Source organism: Hoplias malabaricus, chromosome 7, assembly GCF_029633855.1.
Source record: "Hoplias malabaricus isolate fHopMal1 chromosome 7, fHopMal1.hap1, whole genome shotgun sequence".
Taxonomy (NCBI): domain Eukaryota; kingdom Metazoa; phylum Chordata; class Actinopteri; order Characiformes; family Erythrinidae; genus Hoplias; species Hoplias malabaricus.
In genome coordinates, this window is record NC_089806.1 from 3,310,988 (window position 1) to 3,327,279 (window position 16,292).

A 16,292-nucleotide genomic window follows, 5' to 3' on the forward strand; every position below is an offset into this window, starting at 1 on the left:
AGTTGCTTCACATCTCTGGAACTCTTTTCCCCCACAAATCCAGCAAACTCTCTGTCCTTTTTCACATCTCAGCTTAAAACTCACCTCTTTTACTTTGCTTTCAGCTTCCTAGTACCCTGAATGTTCACTTTCATGCTGAATGTGTTATGTTCTCTGTCTGTTATGTTTTCATATTAACTTTAACATGGAAGTGTTTTTGGGTTATGAATATTGTTTTTAAATGCAAAATGTTATTATTACCATTACTGTTATTATTATTATTATTATTATTATTATTATTATTATTTTATTTTTTATTATTATTTTTTTTTAATACACATTCCTAGGAAGAAATGTACTGTGACATGTTACAGTGAAACTGTTACAAAAATTGCAAGTATTTGCATTTTGCACTGTTTAAGAATCTTAAGAATGTTCTAAGTAAAGCTTTACAATGAGAAAAGAAGAAAAGGGAGCAAATGACAATAAATTTGAGCAGGCAATTTATTGAAAACAATTATTTTTCTGGAATAGGCTGTTCATCGGCTGATCAAATGTTTCCTTTAAAAGCCAAAATCTGTGGAAAAATTTGGGTTCTGTGTCATTTCCTGTCAAGTATTCACACAGTCAAGACCTCGTGATGGCAAAAGCAAAAAAGCTGACTGACTTTGAACATGGTTGGATTGTTGAGCTGCATAAGCAAGGCCCCTCACACCGTGCCATTGTCAAAGTCTATTTGCATTTAATGAAAGATCCTGAGGTTTATAAAACTAGTAGTAGACCACTAGTAGAGCAGAAGATGACTGGCTGTCAAGACATGGGACAATCTTCGACCCAAATTAAGGCCATTACTGGTGCTGACTGCACCTCAGTAAATGATAATAAACAATAATGTCTTCAAAGTCCACATCTCCTTCAATGTCACAATATTGCCCATTTGGACTTTGCAAGGGAGCACCAAACATGGGACATTGAAAGGAGGAAGAAAGAAAAAATGTAACCTTGACAGTCCTGATGGCTTCCAACGTTACTGGCATGACAAGGAGATCCCACCTGAGATGTTTTCTATGTGGCACAGTGTGAGTGGGGATAGTGCCATCATGATTTAGGGTGTTTTTTCCTTCAATGGAACAATGGAGCTTCAGGTTGTGCATGGGCATTTAACAGCAGCTGGCTATGCAGAGATGTTGCAGTGGTCATCCCTCATGACTGACGGCCCTCACCTGTGTAGTAAGGACTTCTTTCAACAGGATAATGCTGCAGTTCACAATTCCCGCCGGACAAAGGACTTCTTCCAGGAGAATAACATCACACTTTTGTACCATCCTGCATATTTCCTTGATCTAAATCTGATTGAGAGCATTTAAAGATGGATGGCAAGAGAAGTTAACAAAAATGGACATCACTTCTAGACAGTTGATGCCCTTTGTGAGGCCATCTTCAACACTTGGAGTGACATTCCCACTAGCCTCCTGGAAACACTTGCATCAAGTATGCCTAAACAATTGTTTGAAGTGATCAGCAGGAATGGTGAAGCTACTCATTACCGGATCCTTTTTTCAACACTTTGTTTTCCGTTTGGCAGGGTTTTCGGGGTTTTTTAAGGTATGGTCTTAAGAACAAGGCTGTAAGGAACTGGCTAGGGGTTTCGCAGTGTTTAAGTAGCATGGCATGTTGTGTGGGAGGGGTACAGGATTTATCACTCACAAGATTATTTGAAGAATTCAAATGGGCAAAGGTGAGTCGTGAGATGCAGTCGAAAAATACAGTGGTAAAAGCAGCAGCGCCAGTCACTAAAGCAGGAAGGAAGTGGAATCCGAAAGTGGCCGTAGCCAGGAGCTCATTAGAGCTAAGGGATATGATTGGCCAAGTACAATGCAGAAGAGCAGGCCTTGGGTCTGGTGATTTTTGGAAAGTTTTGGAGAGGAAAAGTGTTTCTTTATCACCAGAAAGCAGGCAAATGATTCATTCATTGTCTGTAACCGCTTATCCAATTCAGGGTCGTGGTGAGTCTGGAGCTTACCCGGAATCATTGGGTGCAAGGCAGGAACACACACTGGAGGGGGCGCCAGTCCTTCCCAGGGTGACATACACTCACACATTCACTCACACATATGGACATATTTGAGTCACCAATCCACCTAGCAACATGCGTTTTTGGACTGTGGGAGGAAACCCGAGAACCTGGAGGAAACCCACGCGGACACGGAGAGAACACAGACAACCACCCGGAGCGAGACTTGAACCCACAACCTCCAGGTCCTTGGAGCTGTGTGACTGCAACATTACCTGCTGCACAACCGTGCTGCGCTAAGTCAAATGATGACTAGTTTTATTTATGAGCAGGAAGAGGAGACACAGTGCGCAACAGCATAATATTATTTAAGATAAATACAAAAAAAAAAGGATTTTTAGAAATGATGGCCAACTGAAAAGAATGAAGTTAAAGTATGAGCATGTACAGCACTCAATACTTAGTTGGGGCTCCTTTTGCCTGAATTATTGCAGTAATGCGTGACGTAGTCAATCAGTCTGTGGTACTGCTCAGGTGTTATATGAGAGCCCAGGTTGCTCTGATAGTGGCCTTCAGCTCTTCTGCATTGTTAGATTTTCTATGGGGTTAAGGTCAGGTGAATTCGCTGGCCAATTAAAAACAGGGAGACCATGGTCCTTAAACCAGGTACTGGTAGCTTTGGCACTGTGTGCAGGTGCCAAGTCTTGTTGGAAAATGAAATCTGCATCTCCATAAAGTTGGTCAGCAGCAGGAAGCATGAAGTGCACTAAAACCTCCTGGTAGACGGCTGCGTTGACCTTGGACCTCAGAAAACACAGTGGACCAATACCAGCAGATGACATGGCACCCCAAACCATCACTGACTGTGGAAACTTTACACTGGACCTCAAGCAAAGTGGATTCTGTGCCTGTCCTCTCTTCCTCCAGACTCTGGGACCTTTCCAAAGAAAAAGCAAAATTTACTTTTACTGGCAACAGTCCAGTGTTTTGTGTCTTGAAAGTGAATTTGAATGTGGAATCAAATTCCTTGGAGTTCACATCTCCGCAGACCTCTCTTGGACAGTCAACACCTCTGCACTGGTTAAGAAGGCCCAGGAGCGGCTTCATTTCCTGAGGGTGCTCAGGAAGGAGCAACTACACACACGCCTGCTGGTGACCTTCTACTGCTCCACCATAGAGAGCCTACTGACCTATGCTGTGTCAGTGTGGCACTCCAGCTGCACAGTGGCTGACAGAAAGAGGCTGCAGAGGGTGACCAATATTGCAGGAAGAATCATTGGCTGCTCTCTGCCTTCCATAAACTCCATCTACAATTCTCGCTGTCTCAGTAGGGTCAGGAACATTCTGAAGGATAACACCCATCCTGGCTTCCACCTCCTTAACCTGTTGCCTTCTGGTAGGCGCTACATGTCCATACCGGCCCAAACAAACAGACTCAGGGAGAGCTTCTTTCCCTAAGCCATCACGCTGCTAAATGTGAATCTGCACTAACTGACATTTACAGTGTGTCATCTGGTTTGTCTGTCCTACTTGTCTATAGGGTACTTATATGTTTCTATAGTTTTTATTACATAGTTCTAACTTTTCTATTTAAATATTGCATTGTGGGCACTTTTTTAAGGAGCAGGTTCCAATTTTGTTGTACTATGTATACTGTGTATAATGACAATAAAGGCTTTCTATTCTATTTCAATTTAGCCTAGGTGAGACACTTCTGACCCTGGGACTTGTTCAACAGTAGGTTGACACAAGGAATGCGATGCTGAAACCCATGTCTGTGTGATGGTGGTTCTTGAAGCACTGACTCCAGCTGCAGTCCAGTCTTTTTGAATCTCCCCCATGTTTTTGAATGGGTTTTAATTCACAATCCTCTCCAAGGTGTGGTTATCCCTGTTGCTTGTACACATTTTTCTACCACATCTTTTCCTTCCCTTCACCTCTCTGTTAATGTGCTTAGACACAGAGCTCTGTGAACAGCCAGCCTCTTTAGCAATGACCTTTTGTGTCTTGCCCTGCTTGCGTAAAGTGATAATAGTTGTTTGTGTAGACTGATTGTGTAGACTACATAACTAGACTGAGAGACCATTTAAAGGCCTTTGCAGGTGTTTTGAGTTAATTATCTGATTAGAGTGTGGCACCAGGTGTCTTCAGTATTGAACCTTTTCACAATATTTAAATTTTCTGAGACACTGAATTTGAGGTTTTCATTAGTTGTCAGTTATAATCATCAAATTAAAAGAAATAAACATTTGAAATATATCAGTCTGTGTGAAATGAATGAGTATAATGTACAAGTTTCACTATCTGAATGGAATTATTGAAATAAATCAACTTTTTCATGATATTCTAATTTTATGACCAGCGCTTGTACAGTATCAACATTGATTTACAAGGTTGTAAATGATTTCAGTTCGTGATCAATTTGTATGCTTATTTTGCATTAAATTTTGAGGTCATATTTTTACAGGTCATTTAGGGAATCCAAAGGCATTCATTCATTCATTGTCTGTAACAACTTATCCAGTTCAGGGTCACAGTTGGTTTGGAGCCTACCTGGTGCAGCCTATGATGGCGCAGCAGGTAGCATCACAATCACACAGCCCTAGAGGTTGTGGGTTCAAGTCCTGCTCCGGGTGACAGTCTGTGAGGAGTTTCGTGTGTCTGCTGTGTCCATGTGGGTTTCCTCTGCGTGCTACGGTTTACTCCCACAGTCCAAAAACACATGTTGGTATGTGGATTGGTGTGTGTGTGTTTCCCTGTGAAGGACTGGCACTCCCTCCAGTGTGTATTCCTGCCTTGAGCCCAATGATTCCAGGTAGGCTCTGGACCCACTGTGACCCTAAGCTGGATAAGTGGTTACAGATAATGAATGAGTGTTTAATGTCTTTTTTGTTTAACCTTCATTTTGACAGTGTGTGTGGCTCAGGGAACAATAACAAGTGAGGAAAGAAGTATTTGGGTTTGATGTAGACACCTTCTGTCATATGCTGGGCCTCCAACAACAACACTACAAACCAAGCACCAACAAACACAATCACAGATGCAAAATAAGAAAGAATATTTCAGGGGTTATTTATTGGTTTAAATAATATGAAAAAAATAAAATTATAATATTAATAAAAATGATATTTTTCAAACCAAAAAAATTATAAAAACATTAGTACATGTAATTGTGCTTAGTACAAAATTGTAATACAGAGAATTATCAGATTATTGCATTTTGTCCCTGTTGTTAGTTTTATTTTTGACGTAATGCATGGCTCACATTACTCAGATCACTCTTCATTGTGATACTTTTATTTTGACACAGTGAGTGGCTGAAAGGTCTTGTTTCTATTTGGAGGGGACTTTTATTGTATGTTGTTGTGGTGCTGTGGGCCAATCAGAGCGCTGCTGTGTGGAGCTGCAGCCAGTGTGAGCACAGGGGGCGGTGCTGTGGGCGAGGACTGTGTGTGAGGGAGGAGCAGAAGGAGAGCTGTGAGCTGGAGATAAATGAGGAGGCGTTTTACTGCAGGTAAGGGTCTGTGTAAGACTTTTCCACACTGTTTACACTGGGTTTGAACTCACTCTCACAGAAACGGGGGGCACATGTTCTCTCTCTGAAAAGGAAGATGGAGAATGGGGGAAATGTGGGAGCTGCTCCACACTCAGCTCAGGAGGCTAATGCTAGCTCTTAGCTGGGACTGTGGGGGTGGTTGGGTGTCCTCATACTTTTGACCTCGTTGTGTAAATCTTCAACTTGTGTCCTGACCAACTTATTTTGATACTTGTTCAGACAAATCAATTAAAACACATTGGTGTCAGTGATCATTGCATCCAGATGTAACACCTTTGACAGTTCCCAGCTTTTTGTTTATTTGGTGTATAATCCTTTTGTCTTTCTTTTCATTTACTCTTCTCTTCCAGAAAAGAAAATTCTCCCTGTGTTTTGTCTCCTGCTCCTAGTGTCAAAAAGAAGAAACATCACCAAGAGGTATATATCATGATGATGAAATCAGAAGAGATTAAATGTGAAGATATGAGCTCTGGTTCTTCAGGAACATCCTCTACTGTTCTCCACAGTGACACAGCTGCTGGAAAAACTACAGACAAAGAGAAAATACACAACTGCTCAGACTTTGGAAAGAGTTTTAATTATCAGAGTAATCTTCACAAACACCAGCGAATTCTAACAGGAGAGAAATCCTATTCCTGTCCAGAGTGTGACAAGAGTTTTTGCCATCTTAGTTCTCTGAAAGATCACCAGATCATTCACACAGGAGAGAAACCATATCAGTGCTCAGAGTGTGGAAAGAGTTTTACTAGACCATGCCATCTGCAAACACATCAACGCATTCACACAGGAGAGAAACCATATTCCTGTCCAGAGTGTGGTAAATGTTTTTCCTCTCAGTGGTCTCTGAAAGAACACCAGCGCATTCACACAGGAGAGAAACCATATCAGTGCTCAGAGTGTCGAAAGGGTTTTATTAAAAAAATCCATCTCCAAATACACCAGCGTACTCACACAGGAGAGAGACCGTATCAGTGCTCAGAGTGTGGGAAAAGTTTTAACCATCTACAACATCTCCATAGACATAGTCGAATTCATACAGGAGAAAAACCATATTTTTGTTCCGAATGTGGGAGGAGGTTTAATGAGTTGAGTTCTCTCAAAATACACAAGCGCACTCACACAGGAGAGAAACCCTATCAGTGCTCAGAGTGTGGAAAAAGTTTTGCTCAACTGAGTAATCTAAAAAATCACCAGCGAATTCACACAGGAGAGAAACCTTATTTTTGTTCAGCGTGTGGGAAGAGTTTTACTGAACAGAGTACTTTAAAGAAACACACTCGCACTCACACTGGAGAGAAACCGTATCAGTGTACAGAGTGTGAAAAAAGTTTTAATCATCGACACCATCTCCAAACACACCATCGTATTCACACAGGAGAGAGACCGTATCAGTGCTCAGACTGTGGGAAAAGTTTTACTTGTCTGCATCACGTCCAAAAACACAGTCGCATTCACACAGCAGAGAAATTGAGTGCTGAGAATGATGTACCTGTGGACTAGGCCTGAACGTCGTATTATTTTCTTGCGCAGTGACTGGTAGAGTGGAGTCAACCTCTGGTTGACAGTTGAAATTGTACAAGTAGAAGTAAAAGTAATCAATTACATGTTTATTTAAGTTAAAATAATAATTTATTGTGTTCTACTGTCTTTTGCTTGCTGTTGTGGTTGGTGTCTTTAGCAAAAGTGTTTTGCAGGTCAGATATGTTCGAAGGAAATTTTTTATTTTTTTATTTTTTATTTTTTTTTGTATGAGGACATTTATTCTGCCATCACATAATTTTTTGAGAAATTTTTCTTGCCACATTAGATGAAGCATTCATTTAGTAATTAACTCCTTCATTTGTTCTGCCTCATTGTGGGTCTGGAGCCTACCTGGAATAGCATCCATATATATTGTTTTATTTAGGTGGATTAAAATGTAAGGCAATTTGCAGGGCCACACACACAAGATAAAAATGACAACTTATATTAAACTGTCTCGCTCTCTCCAGAGAATTTCTAGACATTTCCTGCTCCATTCTCACATACACTGACTCTGACTTCACCCTGAGTCTTTACTAGGGCCTGAGGTGGGTAATATCTGGGATGAATGTTGTAGGTGGTTGTGTTCAGGCTCCGGGTAATCTCTGGAATATTTCTGCATTACAGTGCATGATTGAATGGGGCATTAGAGATAAATGGACAGGCCCCAGGAACTTAGAGGAAGTTTATGGCTAGTACAACACCTCAATTTGTTTTAGATTTTGTCCCCCTTCCCATAGATAATGGTGAACCCATGTGTAAATCTGTAAAATCGGATGTTTAGTGTGTGTGATTTTCAGTTCTCACTTCAGATTTAATGCAGGAACCCAAGCATTCAATAAACTACCAAGACCCAGACTGGTGTCCTCTCTTCATTTTGACACCAGAAGAAATAATTACAACAAACTTTACAATTCAATATACATGCAAAGTTAGCTATGTCCTTCACATTGTTACATTTGCACCCAAATGCAACCACTCCTTTTAGGAAATCATTAAGATCTGGTTTTTGACCAATTTTCAATACATCAAATAAGACATTCACTGCAGTGTGCCAGCGCTTCGCAATCTATGAATTCTGTTGTACATCCTGCAGGTATTTATAGCCCAATCCTATGCAGCACTATCTGAGGAAGCCTGAACTTAGCCCTTCTCCACTAAAAGATCTCAGGTTGTTGTACCTCTTTCTTTCAGGATTCTTGGAAACTTGTCTCAATCCAGTGAAGCAGCCAGCATTTCCAACAGTCTTGATGGTAACTTGGAAACAAATGTATTGTTTCAGAAACTACTTTATGATGAAATGTGCTGAATAGTTTTAAAATAAGGTTGTGAACGGAAACGAAACTGATCCCACGTTGGTGTAAACCAGGCATACAACAGTTTATAATATTTTCCGTGATAAGTGTCCATTTGTGTTTATTTAATGTTTATTGCATGGAGGCAGGGAAGCCTCCAGTGTTCATTTGTGTGGTTGGTGAAGTGGCTGGTATGTGGACCAGCACCTCCAAATCTGAGGCCATGATTATCTTCTGGAAACAGATGGTATGCTCCCTTTTGGTAGGGGCTGTGAAGCAACCCCAAATGAATGATTCAATTATTTCAGGATCTTGTTCACAAGAGATGGGATTGTCCGACTTGCTGCTGTATTTGTTGGACATGAGGCGAAGAGAGTTGCTGAGCTGTCAGTTGATTAAAACATAGAGGTGAGTTAGATCAGATGGCCAGGTAGGATGCCGGACAGACTTGACAGGCCCAAATATGTAGTGGGGGTTGCTGGGAAAGTTTGGCAGAGATTTGACTTGATGGAGCCTGAAGACATTAAATCTGATGCTCTGTGCCTTCATTGTTCAAATGACTGAATGGAACTGTGTCCACAAAGAAATCAGTGCCTGTTGTGGTATCAATCACCACTACACTGTGGTGGACACCCCAGGTAGAAAAGAGAGGCTATGAAGCTGAAGCTATCAAGCCTGGCAGGCTTGAGGAACTCTAGAAGCAGCTGACTGGTACCTAAGGACCAAGCAAGTGGCTTGCAGGTGAGGTATTGAAAAATTCAGTGAGTACATGGAAAATGCCTTTTGGTCAGTTGTAAAAAGATTCAGGCAAACTGACATGTGCCTCAGGAGTGGAAAGCAGTTTTCCACCAACACTGTATATAGGTTGGGGGAGGTTAGATGTTGACTTCAACTGGATGTCATTGAGTACTGGAAGCAATATTTAGAGAATTATCTCATTTTTATGGAAGTTTGCTAAACCAGTCTACATCTGCTTTGTGGATTTCGAAAAGTCATTCACCTCTGTCCTTCTGGGTATTCTGTGAGGGGTTCTCTGGAAGTATTAGGTGCTGGGCTCATTGCTGTGAGCTTTCCAGTCGCTGTTATAAACCGAACAGGAACTGGGTCCACATTGCTGGCAGTAAGTCAGACTGGTTTCCACTTGGGATTGGACTCTGTCAGTGCTGCACATTTTCAACAATTCTGCCAAGTGGGAAGTGGCAAGGATGAAAATCAGTATCTCCAAATCTGAGACCATAGTACTCATTCAGGAAATGGTGGATTGTTCTCTCCTAGTTGGATGTGAGCTCCTGCCTCAAGTGGAGGAGTTCAAGTAGCAAGAATAAAAGTCTTACCTGCTTACTTTGTATCATCTGCTACAATTGGTTCATCACTCTCTGTTAGTAGTTAAGCAGAGATGGCTTTTAGTTTATAAAAATTACATAGTGTGCACACTGTCATCTACAAAACAGTAATTAACCTCTGTAATCAACAAAGAATACACACTGTTTGTAAACTATTGTTGTAAAATTTTTGTTAGGTCTGTTCGGTTTTTGTTGCATATAAATATATCCTTATGTAAAACTGTCTAACTATTGATGACTACCAGTGTTGTCCTATCATCAGGTCCCTATGAACACCCCACTAAGTTCACTATTCACTAAATGTCTATCAAAAAAAAAAAAAAGAAAAACAAACAAACAAACAAAAAAAAAACACTATAGCTTGCTGATATGGATCTATATTACGGTCAAACGTTTTGTTCATTTAAAAAAAAAAAATCTGAAACTGAAAATTCAAGACTTGAGATTGAACTTAAAATACAATAATGTATTCAAAATTCAAATAAGTGTAGGATGATTTTTTTTCAGTCTAAATAGAATTTTGATTCAATTATTTTGTTTTTGAATAAATTATTTTAAAATTTCACTTTCCTATTTATTTTGATATTTGAATTCTTATATTTTTCAATTGCAGATTCAAATCTTATATTTTTTAATTTCATATCTATTTTTTGGTCACTTTCAAATCTTTTTGTTTCGTTTCGTATAGTTTTTTTTTTCAGTTACTGATGAACGAGGGGGAGTGCTAATGCCTGCTAACTTTAGCCGGATAAGTGCCTTTTTTAGCGTTGGACCTAGATGCTGGTAATAAGTGCTTTTTTTGTCTGTTCCTGTGGTTATAACAGTAAGAGTACCACTTAAGTTGTAATAACATGGTCCAGTGTGTATTATGAGCAATATATGGGTTTTATTATGTAGTCAACATCAATTTATTACACGCTTTTCCTGGGTGGGGTCCTCCACAGTGCTGGTTGCTTTGCGGATTCCGCAGGCCGAATAAATATGAAGGGGAGAGAGGCTCTGATGATCCTCTCAGCTGTCCTCGCTATACACTGAAGGGTCTTGTAGTCAGAGACTGTGCAGTTCCTAAACCAGGCTATGATGCAACTGCTCAGGATGCTCTCTAGAAGATGGTGTGGATGGGTGGAGGGAGATGGGCTTTTCTCAGCTTGCAGAGAAAGTAGAGAGTTTGTTGGGCTTTCTTGGCTGTAGAGCTGGTGTTCAGGGTCCAGGTGAGATTTTCCAATAAGTGGACACCAAGGAATTTGGTACTTTTAATGAAGAGCACAGAGGACCCATCTATGTTAAGTGGAGAGTGGCTGTTTCGTATTCTCCTGAAGTCAACAACTAATTCTTTGGTCTTGCTCACGTTCAGATGAAGGTTGTTGACTTTACACGAGTCTCCTTTCTATATGCTGACTCATCGTCTCTGCTGTGATGAGACCCAGCATGGTTGTATCATCTGCAAACTTTATAATGTGTTTTCAAATGTATTTTGCCACACAGTCATGAGTCAGTAGAGTGAACAACAGAGGGCTCAAAACACTGCCCTGGGGGGCCCCAGTTTTCAGCATAATGGTGCTAGAGATTGGTGTTCCCAATCCGGACTGACTGGGGCCTCCCAGTCAGCAAGTCCAAGATCCAGTTACAGATGGTACTGTTGAAGCCCAGCAGGCTTAGATTTCTGGTGAGGTTGTGTGGAATAATGGTGTGGAATGCTAAGCTACAGGGTAGTGGTTATGGCATCATCTGTGAAGCAGTTGGGATGATATGCAAATTGCAGGAGGTCCAGTGAAGGGGGCAGCTGAGTTTTGATGTTGACTCATGTCTAACCTCTCAAAGCACTTCATGATGATGGGAGTGAATGCAACGGGTCATTAGTCACTGAGGCAGGACAATGTGTACTTCTTTGGCACAGGAAAGATGGTGGTGGTCTTGAGGCACTTTGGGACAGTGGAGCTGCTCAGGAAGATGTTGTAGATATCCATGAGAACATTCGTCAACTGGTCTGCACATTCCTTGAGCACTCTGCAGGGGATATTGGATGCTGGGGTCAGCCACACAGACATGTGGTCTGAGAACACGAGGTTGGGGTGGGGCTCTGCCCAGTATGCACTGTGGATGTTTGTGTAAACAAGATTTAGCTCGCTTGCTCTTCTCTTTGCAAAGTCCACATGCTGATGGAAGTGATTGGGGCGGCATGGTGGCTTAGTGGTTAGCACATTCGCCTCCCAGCGCTGGGATCTTGGGTTCAAGTCCCATCTGGGTGGAGTTTCCATGTTCTCCCCGTGTCTGCGTGGGTTTCCTCCGGGGTCTCCGGTTTCCTCCCACAGTCCAAAAACATGGAGGGTAGGTGAATTGGCTTCTGTCTAATAACTGTCCTGCTGTGTGAGTGAATGAGTGTGAATGTGTGTGTGCCCAGATATGGATTGGCACTCTGTCCTGGGTGAAACCCTAGTGCCCGATGCAGTCCTCCAGGTGGACGGTCATTCATGGTCGAGAGTATGCTGTGCGCGTTTGGCTGCCGCTTCTCGCCAGTGTGTGTGGATTGAGTGTTCTGCGCGTTCTGAGCAGCGTGGATTGTAAAGCATCCTTGGGTATCTAGAAAGGCGCTATATAAGTGTAACGATAGATAGATAGATTTACACGGTTGAAATCTCCAGGTGTTTCATATAAAGCGTCCTCAGCATTAGTACTAGCGCTGGGTGGAATGTACACTGGGGAGTTCATGTGCTAAATAAAAAGATCTACATTTGAGTGGAGTGGAGAACAGTGCTTAGCAACAACCACAGCCTTGTTACACCATTCCATGTAGATGAAAACGCACCTTCACTGTCTGTCTTCCCGGAGAGAGAGAGAAAGGTGTGCATGTGTGTTTATGAGAGAGAGACAGGAGGGAGTGTGTTAGCAGAAGCCCAGAGAGCCGGTCACATGTTTATGTGTGTGATTGAGTAAGAGAGAAATGGGTATGAGGGTTGATTTCACGACAGCATTGTAAATGTGAACTACACTCAGCAGCAGGTAGGGGGAGCTATGGAGGCAAAAGATCCAAATCTTGCATTGTATTTCTCTAACAATGTGCAAAACAATTTGCTTTCAATAGAAAAAAAAACTTATTTCTCTTTCTTGTATGTGATGTCAGCAACACAGAACAAGCTGGGACAGAGTCATATTTACTGGGTCACATCAGCCTTTTAATTATACTTTTTAATTGGTGTGAATTGAATATAATTGTTGCAAGACCAAGATGAATAGATTAATAACAGGGACACAGCCTCCCTTGCCTGGAGTAAGGTTACTGGGCCCTCACCCTGGAGCCAGGCCTGGGGGAGGGGCTCCTTGGTGGACTTTCACTCATGGGGTCTGGCCGGGCTCAGCCCAAAGGAGTAACATGGGTGCACTCTCCCATGGGCCCACCACCTGTGGGAGAGGTAGTAATCCAGGTCTGGTGCATTGTGGATCGGGTGGCAGCCGGGGTCGGGGGCCCTGGCGTTCTGATCCTCAGTTACTTTAACTGGCTTTTGGAACATGGAACCTTACCTCTCTGGTGGGAAAAGAGCCTGAGCTGGTGTGCGAGGTTGAGAGGTACAGCTAGATATAGTTGGGCTCTCCTCGACACACAGTATGGGCTTATGGGCTCTGAAACCAATCTCCTTGAGAGGGGCTGGATGCTTTTTCACTCTGGAGTTGCCCAGGGTGAGAGGCGTAAGGAAGGAGTGGGCTTACTTATAGCCCCCCAGCTTAGCGCCTGTACATTGGGGTTTACCCCAGTGGACGAGAGGGTAATTTCCCTGCGCCTTCGGGTTTGCGAAAGCGCTCTGACTGTTGTTTGTGCTTATGCACCGACCAGCAGTTCAGAGTACCATGCCTTCTTGGGGACCCTAGAGGGGGTGCTGGAGAGCACTCATTCTGGAGACTCCATTGTTCTGCTGGGGGACTTCAACGCTCACATGGGTAATGACAGTGAGACCTGGAGGGGCGTGATTGGGAGGAACGGCCCCGCTGATCTGAACCTGAGTGGTGTTCAGTGTTTGGATTTCTGTGCCTGTCACAGTTTGTCCATTATGAACACCATGTTCAAGCATAAGGGTGTCCACAAGTACACCTAGCATCAGGATACCCTAGGCCGCATTATCATTGTATCATTGGACCTGCGACCATATGTTCTGGACACTCGGGTGAAGAGAGGTGCTCTTGCTGGACCAGTTTGCAGCTGAGTGTGAAGCAGTAGGGATGAGGATCAGCACCTCCAAGTCCGAGTCCATGGTACTCAGTCGGAAAAAGGTGGAATGCTCTCTCCATGTTGGAAGTAAGATCCTGCCTCAAGTGGACGAGTTTAAATACCTCGGGGTCTTGTTCACGACTGAGGGAAAGATGGAGCAGGAGATTGACAGGCGGATCGGTGCAGTGTCAGCAGTAATGCGGGCTCTGTACCGGTCCGTTGTGGTGAAGAGAGAGCTGAGCATAAAAGCAAAGCACTCGATTTCAATCTACGTCCCAACCCTCACCTATGGTCATGAGCTTTGTGTAGTGACCGAAAGAACGAGATCGCATGTACGAGCGGCTGAAATGAGTTTTCTCCGCAGGGTGTCTGTCTGGACTCTCCCTTAGAGACAGGGTTAAGAGCTCGGACATCCGGGAGAGACTCAGAGTGGAGCCGCTGCTCCTCTACGTCGACAGGAGCCAGTTGAGGTGGTTCGGGCATCTGGTCCGGATGCCTCCTGGACGCCTTCCTGGTGAGGTGTTCCGGGCATGTCCAACGGGGAGGAGGCCCAGGGGCATACCAAGAACATGCTGGAGAGACTACATGTCTTGACTGGCCTGGGAACGGTGGAAGCGGTGGCTGGGGAGAGGGAGGTCTGGGTTTCTTTGCTCTGACTGCTTCCCCCGCGACCCGGATAAGCGATGGATGGATGGATGGATCCCTCTCTGTCTTCACTGGACACTTCAAACACAGTAGTGTCCAAGACATAGTTGCACCTAGGTGTAGCAACTTTGACAGTTTCAAATCTGATGTTTAATATTTTATTCCTTTTTTCTCTTCCAGAAAAGCAGAAAAGAAAATTGTGCCTTTTGTTTGTTGTCTCCTGCTCTTAGTGTCCAAGAACCGGAAAATAGAAACAACACCAAGCAGAATAAATCACAATGAAGGAATCAGGGGAGATTAAATGTAACAATACGACATGTGGAATCTCCAGTTCTCCAGAAACATCTAATGCTTGCCACAGTAACATATCTGCGGGAAAAACATAGAAAACTAAAGACAATTGGAGAACATACCACTGCTCAGAGTGTGGAAAGAGTCATAGTCATCAGAGTGATCTTCACAGACACCAGCGTACTCACACAGGGGAGAAACCGTATGCATGTCCATATTGTGGAAAGGGTTATTGCCATCAGAGTAATCTTCACAGACACCAGCACACTCACACAGGAGAGAACCAGAATGTCCAGAATGTGGCTAGGGTTTTCTCTAGAAAAGTGCTCTGAACATTCACCAACAAATTCACACAGGAGAAAAACCATTTTGGTGTTCAGAGTGTGGGAGGGGTGCAATCATACAGGGGAGAAATTTTCCTGTTCAGAGTGTAGTAAAAAAAATTTCCTGTAACAGTTCTTTAAAAGTTCACAAGTGCCTTCACACAGGTGAGAGACTGTATACGTGCAGAGAATGTGGGAAGAGTTTTATTAAACAGAGCCACCTTCATCGTATTCACAAAGGAGAGAGACCGTATCAATGCTCAGAGTGTGGGAAATGTTTTTTTTTTCACATACACCATCTCCAAGCTCACGATTACATTCACACCGGAGTGAAACAGTATTTTTGTTCAGAATGTGGGAAGAGTTTTGCCAATCTAAGCAATCTCATAACTCACCATCGCACTCACACAGGAGAGAATGTGTGAAGCACATTAAGAGAGAGGTGGAGAGTTCCTGATGAAGTCGTACTACTGGCTGGGGAACTTTACTGGGTTTCAGGTTTGATCCATTTACAGTATATAAACTGGATGCAATGATCCCACTGATTTCAACAGGGAAATGTGGTCAATCTTTTCACTTCCTGATCAACTTCTTTTGGAGTGATTCTCTGTAAAGTGAGAGACTGTGCAGGAGTGATGTTCAAACAACCGTGTGGAGAAGCTGCACAGAACAAAGTCTGTTTATACAATGAAACTCTTCTTCTGGTCCTCATCAAGAATGCCAAATAGAAAAAGAAAAATACAGTGAAGCAAGAAATAAGAATAATACTTTCCACAAATTTTTTTTGAACGGACACAGTGAAGAATTTGCATTTTATTGCCACACATGTCAGTAGCAATTGTATTCAGTGCAACACAATATAATTCAACTCTGTTTTACCAAAATGCACAGAAACATACAGCATAACAATCTTACAGTAACTAATACAAAGTACAATACATTAATATATTATACATTATATACAATGATTAGTAAAAAGGATCGGACCGTTACACAGTATTTTCATCTCTACATTCTTTCAAAGGCTGGAATAACTCTACCCAGGAGAGTTTAATAACTGGTCTCTGGGTGGGACACACCCTGGGTGGGGCAATAATAGTAATAAAAATAATAATAAAACTGAT

General features: G+C 42.6%; 1 protein-coding gene across 1 annotated transcript; it reads left to right on the top strand.

Annotated features, from left to right (window-relative positions):
• Positions 1 to 5,459: 5,459 nt before the first annotated feature.
• On the top strand, positions 5,460 to 7,915 carry LOC136702304 (zinc finger protein 135-like). Its single transcript, XM_066677309.1, has 2 exons — positions 5,460 to 5,507; positions 5,900 to 7,915. Exon 2 carries the CDS (start codon positions 5,976 to 5,978, stop codon positions 7,047 to 7,049), a length of 1,074 nt encoding a protein of 357 aa, XP_066533406.1. The 5' UTR covers positions 5,460 to 5,507; positions 5,900 to 5,975; the 3' UTR covers positions 7,050 to 7,915.
• The last annotated feature ends 8,377 nt before the right edge of the window (positions 7,916 to 16,292 follow it).

What these genes read in the sequence shown, in the direction of transcription:
- LOC136702304 (XM_066677309.1), top strand. Translation starts at nt 5,976, where the DNA reads ATGATGATGAAATCAGAAGAGATTAAATGTGAAGATATGAGCTCTGGT.